Raw genomic sequence first — 13,581 nt, 5'->3', positions numbered from 1 at the left:
CCAACTGTATTAAACAAACACTGACTCACCATTTTGAGCCCGGCTCTGGGGATCTGCTCAGGGACACGGCTGCCCTCAAGAGGCCCACAGCACCTCCATCAGGAGGAAAGGAAAGGAGGCAGTGAAACAGGAAAGAAAATGAGAACACGTGGGGGGACAGGCTGTTTCTATGGCAAATGAGGGTTGAGCTACTTTCCTTAAATCCCAGCCTGTAGTATGGTGGTCCAAACTCAGTGTGCCCCTGAGTTAGAATTTAGGATTCAGGTATCTGGGGGGCCCCAGTTTTCCAGCAGTTGTGCTACAGGGAAACGAAGCGCCCTCATGACCCCCCAGGACAGTGCTCTGGCTTTGACTGGAATTGACAAAGCACGTCACCCCTCCCCTTTCCCTGGAAACATCAGAACAGAGACGCAGAGGGCAGGACAGCCAGAACACAGGTCCCTTCTTTGGGCTCCAGCTTGGCTGGCCCTTCCGTACAGCTTCCCCCAGCACTGGATGGGAGAGCCACCTCCCTGAGAGCCCTGGACGTTGGGCTCACAAGACCCTTCTTATCCTGGTTCCTTCCCTACTTTGGAACCCCCAAAGTAGTCATCACCCATTTTGTGTTACATTTGTGGTTGGGGGCAGGGGGTAGAAAAAGAGAAAGCAAGGAGGCTGGTTATATTTCATTCCTTGAATTTTCTGCGTGAGAGACCTACATTATTCTTAAAGAAGTTACCTGAAGGCTGATTACTCCAGGAGACTAGCGAAGGCAACAAGTCCCATTCAATGATGCTTCAAGTGTAGAATAGATGTAATCACTTATTAGTGCAGAGATTATATTTTGCATCCAGCCCCAGGCCTGGGACATGGTGGGTTCTTTATAAACCAATTTCTGTCTCCAGGTCCTCCTTCCACCTGCCTGGAGCTCCAAGGTACTCTCCCCATTCTACTAGTGACAGTCTGGAGTCCCTCCAATGTGGTAGACCAAGAGAGTGGCCACCCAATTACTTAGGTAGTATACCAGGTGCACTGGACTTGGAGCCAGCAGACCAGGTGTTGTCACTGACAGGCTGAGTGAGAATAGTAACCTCAGCCTGTTTCCCATCTGCAAAACTGGAGATTGGACCAGAATGATCTAGAAGACTCTAGATGCTACAGTAGGGTCACCAGATTTAGCAAATGAAAATACAAATGCCACTCTGGCTGGTGTGGCCCAGTGAATTGAGCACCAGCCTTCGAACCAAAGGGTCGCTGGTTCAATTCCCAGTCGGGGCACATGTCTGGGTTATGGGCCAGGTCTCAAGTAGGAGGTTCTTGAGAGGCAACCACACATTGATGTTTCTCTCCCTCTTTCTTCTTCCTTTTCCCTCTCTAAAAACAAATAAATGAAATTAAAAAAAAATAAGGAAAGTACTTATGCCCACTTAAGTCTGAATTTCTGACAAACAATGCATGTCCGCTGAGGATACAGCCTCCCTGCCCTCCACCCCTGCTCTGAGGTCCCGCTGTGTGCTTCTCCAGGCAGGCAGGAGCAGCGTGCAATCTGGCTTCCCTGGCCAGCAGCCATCCACTTGGGCGCGCACTCACCCTTCTTGAGGCTCTTTCCTCCGGAGCCAGAGGGGGAGGGACTGGAAGGTAAGGGCAGTACTAACAGTGTGGAGGCTGTGGGGGTTTAGCAGGGGCCCACTGCAGCAGCTGTGTGACCTTGGGCAAGTCACTTCACTTAAAGAAAAAGCTATTCCATCCAGTAACCGGTGCCCTAGAGCACAAAGATGCCAAAGGTGGTCTTTAGTTTGAATTTTAGATCATAAGGCAAAATAAATAGATTTTCTATTAAAAAAAAAAAGGAAGAGAGAGACAAAGCAACAGAAAAGCTCAGGCAGCTCTGGGCACAGTTCACTGCTCAGCTTGTGGCAAGAGGGGCTTGCAGCTGGACAGCTTTCATGGACCCAGAATCACACCTATTCTGATTATCGGTGGGGCTCTGGGTGCCCCAGCAAAGATGGGACAGGGTGACACACCAGGACCTAACCTAGGAGCGTCCATCTGAAGCTGTTCCAACCCAGAAGTTTGGCACACGACTCACCCACAAACAAATAATTTTAATTCTTTTTTGGAGCAGGCCTTGAGGGCACCTGCCCCAGCCCTGCGCCACATTTATGATATAACCCATCACAGCTGGATTTAAAAAATACACAAAAAATATATAATACACATTATAAAACCTAGGTTGGGTTTGGAGGTGGCCTGAGCGATATGCAAACTGTGAGGACCTTCAGGAAGCTCAGAGTGGGAGGGCGGGAGGTGGGACGGGGCGGGGTAAGGAGGGGAAGGACACAGTACTTCATATGAAACTCATAAATACCGGCGGCTGAGGGGCCTGGGTGTTGGGAAGAGGCAGCAGGCAGGGCTCACCTTCAGTCCCAGACCTGGGTCTGGGGGCTGCTGCTCCAGGCGGGGAGACTGAGGTGAGGAACAACACAGGCGGCGGCACCCACTGAGGGTTCACCGAACCACAGTCTCAGGCAAGATGAAACATCAAAGCCTTTGCTGCCCCTTGTCCCTGGGCCACGGGTCTGCCCAGAAGCTAAGTCTCCATCTTCCTATAGGACCCTCCGGCCTATTTCTGAGCCTGGGCCTGTCCCCCAGGGCCTACCCCCACCAGGAGGCTGCTAGGGGACTTGACAAAGGATCTGGGCCAGGGAGGCTTGGGGGAGGTCGAGCAGCAGGCTCCCGAGGCCCCAAGACTAAATTGCAGGCTGACAGAGGGTGCTTGACATGTGCTGAGTACCTGCTGCTCCTTTTTCGTGTCCGGTCAGAAGCAGCTTCTCCTCCTGCCAAGGGGCCCCCGACCCCGCTGGCCCCAGTCCCTCAGTGCAGTCTCTCCCCCACCCCCTGGGCCCAGTGTGCTGCAGGGAGGTAGTGTAAACCTGGGCTCTGGGGACGGGCAGCTCTGCCCACCACCCCACAGTTCCTCATCCGAGACACCGAGACCCACGCTTGCCTTGCAGGGTCTGAGGGTGCACCAGGCACACAGGGGGCCTGGCACACAACAAGTGCAAAGAGTGTGAGCCCTTTTCTTCTTCTTAGCCCAACCCCACCTCCACACTCCTTTCTGACCTCTGTGCTCTGCCTTCCCTCGTCTTCCCTCACCCACCTGTCACACTCCCCTGAGGGGCCAGTGGCCACATACACCTGAGCCCAAAAGTGTCCTCCCAGTCATTTGAGGCTGGGCAGAACTGGGTGATGGTCTTGGCATCCCAGCTAGGCTGTCACACCCCTGAGCTCCCCTCTCTTCTCCCACAGTTAAAGCGCAGAACAGTGGCAGGGAGTGTGTGCACTGGGGTAACATGGGGAGGTCTCCTGGGTCCCGGTCCTGAGTCCTGGCAGGCAGACGAATCCTCAGTCCTGGACCCCCAGGCTCGCCAGGCAGGTGTGTGAAAAAGATGTTTGTCCTGAATCCTGGTGGTGGGGGCGGGGCACACCCTAGTCTTTGACCAGCTTGTAGACATGGTGCTGGGCCCCGTGCTCGCTGGTGGAGACTTCGAAGACAAAAGCAATGACAAGCAGGGTCTCCTGGGAGTCTCGGCTGGTGACCACCTGGGGGCCGGGCAGTAGGATTCAGGAGGTCAGGCAGCACAGGGCTGGGGGAGTGGAGGCCGAGCAGACCCTGCTCCCCTCTGCGGCTCAGTCTCTTCCTCTGAACAATGGGTCTGGCCACCTCCGCTTTCAGGCCCCTGTGCCTGGCGCCCTCCCGGGACCCCCCCAACCCTTGCGTCATCCTCACCTGCAGGATGGTGAAGTTCTCCAGGACACTGTTCATCATGTACTTCTCTGGTAGGTGCTTCAGCTTGTGGATGAAGTTGATCATGTACTCGCACATGGGCGAGCGGTGGATGCGGTACACGAAGCGCCCGTTCTCTAGCCTGGCGTACTCCGTCTGCAGAGAAGAGGAAGGCGTCATTAAGCCAGCCTGCTCCCGGCCCCGTCGCTCACCCCCACCCCTGGCCCTCACTCACCTCCACCTTCTCCACCACCTGCTTGCCAAAGGAGCACACCTTGGTGGAGACACTGATGGTCATGCTATCGGCTGAGCTGTACTGGGAGCTGACCCCGTAGAAGGCTCCCGGGCCCTCCTGGATGGTGCTGTTGAGGTCCGCCTGGGTGAGGGGTGAGGGGCGGGGTGGTGTTAGGAGCTGGAGGTCAGAGGGCAGTTTCCTGTTTCACCACATCACAGCCCTGCCCAAGCACCTACCTCTGCACTACCCACAGGCCATGGGGAGAGGTGGTCAGTAGGGAGGGCCGGAGTGGATGGCACATTCTGGGGGAGGGGCTGTTTGGAGCAGGGAGGGCGGCTTACCCAGAACTTGACAAGGAAGAAGGCATTAGGGGGCCCCTTCTCATAGAGCTCCTTCAGTCCACCCTTTTTCTCAGGGAACTTGTCGTAGATCTGACGCACATCCACTGCCTCCAAGGGTGGGTCGGAGAAGGCGGGGTTGGTCTGGCCGATGTGCACAAACAGGTGTTTGCTGTACTGTGGGGAGGGCCCAGCCCGGGTCAGCAAGCCCCCCGAGCGCACAGGCCTCGGGTGCGTGGGGGAGGGGCTGCAGAGACAGAACCGTCCTACGCTTCCCCAGCCAGTGACCCTGAGCAGTGGCGTTGGTCCACGGTGCCGGGGTCTCCCCTCGCCCCACCCCTAAACACATTACCGTGTCAGGGTCTCGCTGCACCTCCATGAAGGCGGAATACTCGAGGAGCCGCAGCCGGGAAGAGGCGATGGTGCGATCCTGCCACACGGGCACAGAGGCAGCAGCTGGGGGGAGCGGGGCCAGGGGCTCGTAACCTGGGGATGAGACGGACCCTCAACGCCATGGGTGTGCATGTGCGGTTTTGTACGGACCCGCCCCCACCTGCGCAGAGCCTCTGTACAAACTAGAAAACTGCGCCCCTTCCGGGCAGGAACGCAGGCTGGATTGTGACCCCCTGGCCAGGTGTCCCTCTGTACAGTGTACAACCTGTGTGACTGTGCGTGGTGGCCCTAGTAGTACACACCAGTGGATTTTTCCTTTGTCACTGTTCATGTGTGTTCTAACAGAAAATACATACAAGTCAAAAGGAAAAAATAAAAATTATCCGGAATCCTGCCCAGGCTGCTGTGGCTCAGTGAATTGAGTGCTATCCTGGAAACTGAAGAGCCGCTGGTTTGATTCCGGGTCGGAGCACACGCCTGGGATGCAGGCCAGGTCCCTGGCTGGGGCCATGCTGGAGGCAACCAATCAATGTTTCTTTCCCTCCTTCTCCCACACCCCTCCCCTCTCTTTAAGGATATAAAAAAAAATTATCCGGAATCCCAACACCTAGAGAGTAAAGCTCTGTTCAGACACTGGTGTACTTCCTTATAAGGAATTTTACACACATACAACCTAGAAGTGTGATACTGTTGGTTAGCGGTGTCCTTGTGGCACAGTGTGAGCCAACACTGTGTAAGGTCAGGGGGCTATTCCTGGCCTGCCCCCTCCCTGCAGATGCCACCACTCCCCTCCCCCTGCGTGTGCACTCGCACACACAGTGGGGGCCCCAGCTCTTCCAAGCAGAGCGCAGGTGCTGAGGGAGGGACAGGTGGCGGCGGCAGCCTCCTGGGGAACTTACCGGTGAGTGTCGGTGGCAGGGGCGGCTGGATGGGGTAGGCTGGCTGTGCAAAGGGCTTGATGCTGCAGACAGGAGCACAGCCTGGTTAGAGGGCCACCCGCTCCCCACCTTCCATCTGGCCTAGTCACTTGGGGCCTCGTCTGGGATCCCCACAGGGAGGAGCCACCCAGCCTTTCTGCAGAGGCCCAGAAATGCATGCTGACAAGCTGACTCACAAACTTTTGTTTTCTTCCCATTTTAACTTTTGTGAAATCCTGCTGCATCTCACAATTGATGTGCACATTTAATATAGCATTTCAGCCCCACCTGAAGAGCTGTTCGCAAACTGAGGGTGTCTCTGGAAGAAAGTCATCTGAGACTTGAAGGAACCAAGTACCCTTGACTACTTCACTCGCTGACTGAGACATGAATTCAGAGATTAACTGAGCAAAAAATGATTGCAGGACGGATGACAAGAGAATGAGTGGGTTGATGAATGAACCAACACACAAGTGAACAGACAGATGCATGAGCTCTTACTGGCGCTCTCCATCCTGTTTTTGAGTTGAAACTTTGCTTAGCTGTTGCGGGGACCCAGGTGGGAGGGGAAGTCTAGTGTGGTTTCCAAGGGAAAGCAGAGGGTGCGGACGACGCACCACAATACTCACTCCTGAGAGGGTCCAGGCTGCTGTCCCAGGAGCGGGGGGCTGCTCCAGAACTGCGGAGATGGGAGGAGGCCCAGGGGCCCTTCAGTATCTGTGACCCTCACCATGGCCCAGCCCGGTGGGCAGTCCCTCGCCCCAGCCCCACCTCCCAGGACCCCTGTACCCGAGAGGAGGTGGAGAAGACGGCCTGGGGCAGAGGGGAGGGTGGGCTGAACTTGTTCTGTAGGACGCTGGCGGAGACGATCTGGGCAGAGGACATGGAGGCCATGCTCTGCAGGGCTTTGTCCTTGGAGACTTGGTCCTGGGGAGGGAGGGGCCCTGTGAGGGCTGGGCCAGGCCAGAGGAAGGACCCACGGTATCTCAGGGCCCCTCCCAGGCTCTCGGGGCTCCGCGTGTGGGCGAAGGGGAGCCTCCGCCCCTCTGCAGGCCTGCCTCCCTCGTGGGCTTCACCCCTCTAGCCACAGCCCACAGTAAGAAATAAATTTATTTTAGTCCATAACCCAGCATGTACCCAAATCTTTCCCCTTATTTGTGTCATGCACTGTCATATTTTCTGTTCTTTTTCGTCATTGGCTCTCAAAGCATGGTCCCTGGACCAATAGCAGCAGCGGCGCCTGAAAGCCTGTTAGAGGTGCACATGCTCCACCCCAGTGCAGACCTGCTGACTCAGAAGCTCTGGGGCCGAGGCCCAGGGACCTGCCTTTGCAAGCCCTACAGGTGGTCCCGATGCAGGCTAAAGTTTGAGAGCCACTACACTTCATTAAAAAAAAATTCTGTTTGCAAACCTGTTAAACTGATTTATAATCCATAATTTGAAAATCCTATATTGGGTGCTCTCCCCTCAACTCCCCCTGGGGGAGGGGCGGTGCTACTTACCAGGTTCATGGCCTGTGAAGGAGAGGGAGGACGGGTTAGAAGGGCGCGTGAAGGGCACAGACTGTGGGGTCGTGTCCTTTCACCTCCCTCCACTCAACGCCCACTTGGCTGTCAGCTTCCTGGGAGCCCAGGGAAGTTCAGGGTGGCTGTGGACCTTCCTCCCGCCCCACTGCCACCCAGGGGGAGGCTTGCCAGCCGGGGGTGCCCTGGACAGGGTAGGATGATGGAGGACAGGTGCCCCTTGGGTCTGGCATGTCCCCTGGAGCTGTGCTATGGGTGAGGAGAGCAGCGGTGGGAGGCTCAGCCCGCTGGGCAGCTATGGGCAAAGAGAAGGAGATGCAGCCTACAGGGCCCTGATATGAGGCCAGGCCACGGGGGTCCTCCAGCACAGAGCAGCTGGGATGGTGTCCCAGGCAAGGGGCAGCCATGCCCACCAGAATAGCTCTGCCAGCCAGTATCCTCCAGTGTCTCCACCCTACCCACCTGAAGTTCCCATGCAACCAGCAAGCAGCAGTCAGGAGGAAGGAGAAAAAAGAAAATGGAGAAGAGAGGTGGGCCATAGTGGCTCCCTAATGGTCTTCCTCTCCCTCACTGTAGGGCTGGCTGTCCTTGGGGGCTCCTGTTCAGTCTCCAAAGGCCTACGGTGGCCTTTGCGCTTCTTGCTGCTGCTTGTGTTTCTGAGACCCCTCCTCTCCCAATAGCTCCTCAGCCTCAGCCCACCCTGAGCTGGGGTCAGAGAGCTGCACCAGGCCTGGGTGGAGCGGGCCAAGTGGCAAGGGACCCCATACCTTCAACTTGGACTGAATCTCCCGAGATTTCCGCCTGGCTAGAACCTGCAAGTGGCTAGAGACCTGTGTAGAGAGAGAGAGAGAAAGAAAGAGAAAGAGCAGAAGAAGTGGGAAAAGAGGCAAGAACAGAGCTTCAGCCAGAACAGAGGCACAGGGGGGCCAAAGAGCCGGCCAAGGCCAGGCCTGAGTCGTGCAGAGATAGCAGTGGTGGCGCCGTGCACAAGGGGCCCAGGAGGGGCTGGAGGCTCCGGTCAGGCGCCCAACGTACCTTGATGCCGACCTGGTACTCCCGCACCTTCTTCCGGGCTAGAACCTGTATGTGGCTGGACACCTGGGGGCCGCCCCGCGCCCAGCCGGAGAGGGAAACAGACAGTGAGGAGGCGCAGCACGGGTGACCATGGGCAAGGAGCGCCCCAGCCCTCGTCTGTGGGAACAAATGTGAGTGGGGGGAACTCTGGGGCCCTTGTGGGCAGACACTCACTCCGCAGCCCTGGCAATTCTGCTTTCCTCTCGGCCCCGTTTGGGTCACGAGCCTGCGGTGGCTTCCAGGACCACAGTGCAAGGGGTGCAGGTTGTGCACACGAGCACCAACCAGGAGAGAGCTAAAGTCCAGGCCAAGCCCTGCTGGCCGAGCGATGAGCCCTGGTGTAGAACTGCATCTGACCCAGAGGGAAGAGTGTGAGCATCTTCTCATTTTTCCCCGAAGGGGTGACGTTTTCTCACTGGTACCCTCCGAGGAGACAGCTTTTTCTAACTGGCTTCATAGAGGCTGGCGAGGGCCATTAGATTGTACATCAGGCCGTATTTTCTACAAACGCCCTCCCCTGTCCCATGCCTGTGCCTTCCTGCCACCCCAACAGCTTGTGGCCTGCAAGCCAGGCTGCCAGAAGCTTTGCTCGGTCAACTCCTTCCCCAGCGTGCCTCCTTTCACCTTGGACTAGTAAGTGGCAGTGAACACGAACACGCACAGTAGGTGCTCTTAATTACATTTTTTCTGCAGTGCCTCCTCCCCGGCAAACCTGAGCTAATCATGGTCAGGGTGTGTGTGCCACTGGCTTGCACGACAGACCCCGACACTGCCGGGGACCTGACCCGGGGCCTCAGAGAGCCCGGAGGCAACTGTTTCCACCTGAAACACGAGGGACACAGGGCTGGCTCGTCCGGGCTGCCGCATAGTTCACTACCAGCAACTGCTATCACTTTCTCTGCAAGTTGTTTTTATCCCCACAAAGCAACAGTTTCTTTTTCTTCTTAATCAGAGACTGAAAGTTACTATGCATATGATGCTGGGCCGCCCCTCCGCTGCTTCATCTGGGGACACTGGGCAGGAGTCAGACACAGGTCCTGCGGGATCACTGACGCTCACTGGGCACACCTGTCGTTCCCGGCACTTTGCCCGCACGGCCCACTCATCTCCCCGTCAGGGCAACATGGAGAAGTGACATCGAAGCACGGGCAGGAGAGGCAGCCACGGTCACACGGCTGGAGGCTGGCGCAGGGAGCCGAACCCGGTGGTCTGACCTCAGAGCCTCCTGCTTCCCACCAAGCTATGCCAGCCGGACTCTTTCGGCCCCTTAGCACAGAGAACCACCTCCAAATGTTCAGCTCGGTAACAGCTGAAAGTCACATAGGGCTTTATCCTAATGTCACATTTAGCCACCACATTTCAATATGAAAACATTGTACTTGCTACTAATTACTGTAAATATCTATAAAAAAACTAAAACTGTATTTTTTAATTCAAAAAGCCAAAATGACCTTGCTGTTCCTTGCTCTTTGAGACACATAAAGACATGCCTTGTTCTCACAGCCACAGGATGGGTCCCCTTTAAGGAGGTATGAAGAGGAGTGCCATCCGTGCAAAGTGACAAAGGTCAGCAGTTTTTTAAATTCTGAGCTTGCTGACAGCTGGCCTAATTAATTAATTAATTAATTAAAATTTAAAAAGAGTTTTATTTATTTATTTTTAGGGAGAGGGGAAAGGAGAGAGAGAGGGAAACATCCATGTGTGGTTGCCTCTCTCGAGCACCCTACTGGGGACCTGGCCTGCAAACCAGGCATGTGCCCTGACTGGGAATGGAACTAGTGACCCTTTGGTTCGCAGGCTGGAGCTCAATCCACTGAGCTACACCAGCCGGGGCTGGTTTTATTTATAACTATTGTTTTATAATTTTATTTTATAATTAAAATAAAACCTCACTGACCGGCCGGCCTTCACAGGATACCTGGCCAGGAGCAGCTGTACTGCTGAGCCCGGAACGAAGAGGCTCTGCTGCCCCCGCTAGGCCTCAGGCAGGTAAGACCCCTCGGCCCCTGCCCGCTCTGGCAAAGCTCCTGTAACACATCTGCTGGGTGAGCAGACATGCTGAGACAGAGCCTGCTCTCGAGGCTGGGACAGCTTTCTGTTTATACTCACAGTCATAATAACAGCAACGGCAGCGGCAAGCTCTTGAACAGAGCCTCCTCTGCCCTCAGTGCCTTAGCTAACCTAACGGCTGAAGGACAGAGGCTGGGGGCAAAGCACCCCTCCCCGCAGGTAGGGAGCAGGCATTTAAACCCAGGGGTGTGACTGGTCAGTGCTTCTCTTGGGGTCCCAGCCTCCAGGGAATAGGGCCCTTGGCTGTCTGGTTCCCTGCTGCATCCCTGGTGCCTGGAACTTTGTGGTAGCTCAGTACTATGTTAAATCAATCAATCAATCAATGCTGTGTGACATGAGCTGGATGTGGGTTGGCAAATGCCTGAACAAATGAGGCAGAGTCCCGGCTCCTCACTGGGTGGGCGGACTCACAGCCTTCCTTTGAGATGACGGGTAGGACAGGTCAGACCTCTCATATGCCCACAGGGGAGCTGGGGAGGTGGACACAAGGTCCAAACCCCATCCAGACCCCAGGCAGGTGGGAGGGCTGAGGGTCAGTGGAGGCCTCTACTCCTCTAGGCACCTGCCTCCAGCCTGCCACCCTCCGGGGCACCCCACAGGCAGCCCACCCAGCAACTCCCTTCAGGTCTCCCGTCACCGCCCTGCCACTCACCTCTGCCACTCGCCATGCCTCGGACGGCCAGCCACCCAGCTGTCTCTCCTGTCACCCACTGCCCTCACCATTGCCACCACCCAGACCACCACTGCTGTTGATCTAGGTGCCTGTCTCTAGACCATCACCAACGTTTCTGCCACCTGCCACCATGGCCCCCAGCTGTCCCCAGGAGAAACCCGTCCTTCAGGCCTCCAGCTGAGTCCCCACTGGCCCTCAGCTCTATCCTTCCCACCACCCCACCTCACCCCACCCTGCAGACGGAAGGCTTTCCTGCCTAGTGGGCTCAATCCTGAATCCACCACCTACCAGCCAAGCACCTCTGAGGAAGTTACTCAGACTTCCCCATGCCTTGGTTTCCTCATCTGTAAAATGAAGATAATTACTGTACCTACCTCGTATGATTGCTGTAACCAATTTATTTGTTGACCAAATAAATTAATATCAAGTGAACTCTATATGGAGTCACAATTGTTTGTATATCCAACTTCCTCAGCCTTGAAGAATCCTCTACATTTTTCTGCCTGGCTAAATCCTATTCCTTCTTAAAAATGCATCTTGCATGTCTCCTCCTTCAGGAAGCCTTCCTAGCTCTCCCTCCCGCCTCCCTCTGCCTGGGCTGGGTTAGAAGCTTGTCCCACTTCGAGCGCACAATGCCATCTCAGCCTTGCCCCTGGCTCTGTGCTCATCCACCCACCGTCTGTCTCTACGGCTGGCCAGGGGCCATGCAGCTGCTGCAGCTGCCCAGTGGGGCTTCTCTGTGGTCACTGAACCGAATTCGGGTCTTGGGTGCGGTGGTGGGTGGTCTGAGAGATGAAGCAGCCTGAGGGGCTGTGGAGTCACGAGAAAGGGGCAGGGCAGGACGGGCGAAGGCAGCTCAGGGAGGTGGGCAGGGCAGTATGAGAGGTCGGGACAGGAAGGGGCTGGGAGAGTGTGTGCAGGCGGAGGGGCCACAGCATCAGTAGCCTCTTTACCTGCTTTCTTGTCCGAGTCTTTCCCGTCCTCAATTTAATATAGCGTGCGATCAGCTCATTCCGACCTAGAGCGGGGTGAGGGAAAAATGAGGGGCTGGAGGCTGGAACCCACACCGGGCCCCTCTATACCCTCTGCACTCCAGCCCCCACCCTCAGAGGCACAAGCAAGGCAGCCCAGGGTGCTGGGGAAGTTGCTGTTGCAGCCCCCACTGCCTCCAGGACCTGGGGGCTACTCAGCGAAGAGGGGGGTGGAGAAGCCAGGGGCAGCAGACTAGGAGGGAGGGGGAACAATGCCAGGCAGTCAGGCAGCCGGACAGGTTTCCCTGCAGACAGACAGGGGCAGATGTGGCCCAAGGGCAGCAGGACAGCTGGGCCCCTCACTCTGGGCCCCCCAGCAGTGCTTCCCTCCTCCAGGGCTGGCTGCCTGCTGCAAATCTCTCCAGGGTATGTAGTGCTGTGTGAGGGAGGCCTGCCCAGGCTGTCAACGTCTAGGCGAACGCTGCCGAGTGTGAAAACGTTCTGGACTGGGTTCCCCTCCCAGCTGTGCCCACATGATGGCGGCGGACCCCGGGCAGGTCCCTCCCTTCTCCGGTAGAACAGGCACGAAGGACTGGATGTTCCCCAACACACCCCCACACTGATGTCTGTCAGGATGTGTCACTGAGCATGTCACTGTGCCCTGGAGCCTGTCAGCCCCGTGTCACCGGTTACTGGTGTCTTTCCCGCCCTGTGAGAGAGCCCCACTGCCTGTCAGCCATGGGGTGGGGCACTGCTCGGCACCACGGACCCTCTGACGGCCCAGAAACTGCCCAGGGCCCGGGGCTTGGCCCCAGGGGAGGGGTGCTTGGGACACATGGCTGAGTCGGCGTTCTCAGGGTGTGTGCTTCCTACCCCCAAATCCAGGCCCCCTGCCCCCTAACCTCGCAGCCTCCCCAGAATGGCCACATTCTCCAAATTCTTCTTTGATGACAGAATTGGCCCCACTGCTCCTCCCTTCCCCCCTGCCCCCCTCCACCCCATCTAAAAATACCCGTGGGGCTGCCCCAGCCATCTGGGAGGTGGCCGAGGGGCCAGGCAGCCCTTGCCCTGTGGAAGGTGCCCTGGAACATCTGCCTGCCTGGTGAGGGGCGCCCTGGTGCTAGGGGTGGGCGTGGCAAGTGGGTGGGGCAGGGGACTGGGGCAGCCCTTAGCACCGCCCAGCTGCCTCTGGCCTGCACTGCCCTGGAACTGGATCCCGGGAGGGGCCAGGCTGAGGGCCTGCCTCACTCAGCCATTGGCCATTGGCTGTCAGGGAGGGCTGGAGGGAGCTGGCAGAGAGCCAGGCTGAGAAGGGTTGAGCTATCCCAAAAATGCAGCTCTGGGAGAACCCTCTCAGCTCTGGACAAGAGGGGACACTCCCTTCCCAAGGCAGGAGGTGGACCAGGTGGCAGACAGAGGGGCCAGGGAGGAGGGACCCGGGAGGTGGTCTGAGGAATGAACGAATCTCTCCAGCCCTCATCCCAACACTGGCCCTGCCCCAGTGGGCTTCCCACCCTCTGCAGGCCTCCCCTGCAGGCCCTGCTGTGAGCTGGGACTCCTGCCCCAGCCTCGCCCCGGGCTCCCACACCCTCCCAGGGGAGGGATCCTCTCCCAGGCCTAG

At 57.1% G+C, this 13,581-nt stretch overlaps 1 protein-coding gene across 1 annotated transcript in view; it reads right to left on the bottom strand.

Moving 5' to 3' along the window:
* Positions 1-2,052: 2,052 nt before the first annotated feature.
* Positions 2,053-13,581, bottom strand: part of TEAD3 (TEA domain transcription factor 3) — a 22,359-nt gene continuing 10,830 nt past the window's right edge. Inside the window, exons 5-16 of the mRNA XM_045834433.1 lie at positions 11,943-12,007; positions 8,208-8,270; positions 7,940-8,002; positions 7,152-7,163; positions 6,439-6,576; positions 6,279-6,328; positions 5,632-5,693; positions 4,692-4,825; positions 4,343-4,516; positions 4,002-4,142; positions 3,770-3,922; positions 2,053-3,582 (exon numbers count right to left, since the gene is read on the bottom strand). Coding sequence (XP_045690389.1) covers positions 3,469-3,582; positions 3,770-3,922; positions 4,002-4,142; positions 4,343-4,516; positions 4,692-4,825; positions 5,632-5,693; positions 6,279-6,328; positions 6,439-6,576; positions 7,152-7,163; positions 7,940-8,002; positions 8,208-8,270; positions 11,943-12,007 — 1,169 coding nt within the window. The 3' untranslated portion in view covers positions 2,053-3,468. The remainder of the gene's footprint in view (positions 3,583-3,769; positions 3,923-4,001; positions 4,143-4,342; positions 4,517-4,691; positions 4,826-5,631; positions 5,694-6,278; positions 6,329-6,438; positions 6,577-7,151; positions 7,164-7,939; positions 8,003-8,207; positions 8,271-11,942; positions 12,008-13,581) is intronic.

The sequence above is a fragment of the Phyllostomus hastatus genome, unplaced genomic scaffold (assembly GCF_019186645.2).
Source record: "Phyllostomus hastatus isolate PE091 unplaced genomic scaffold, TTU_PhHast_1.1 phas_contig_1048, whole genome shotgun sequence".
NCBI classification, from domain to species: domain Eukaryota; kingdom Metazoa; phylum Chordata; class Mammalia; order Chiroptera; family Phyllostomidae; genus Phyllostomus; species Phyllostomus hastatus.
Note: the sequence above shows the minus strand (reverse complement) of the source record. Positions and strands in the feature narration are given on the sequence as shown.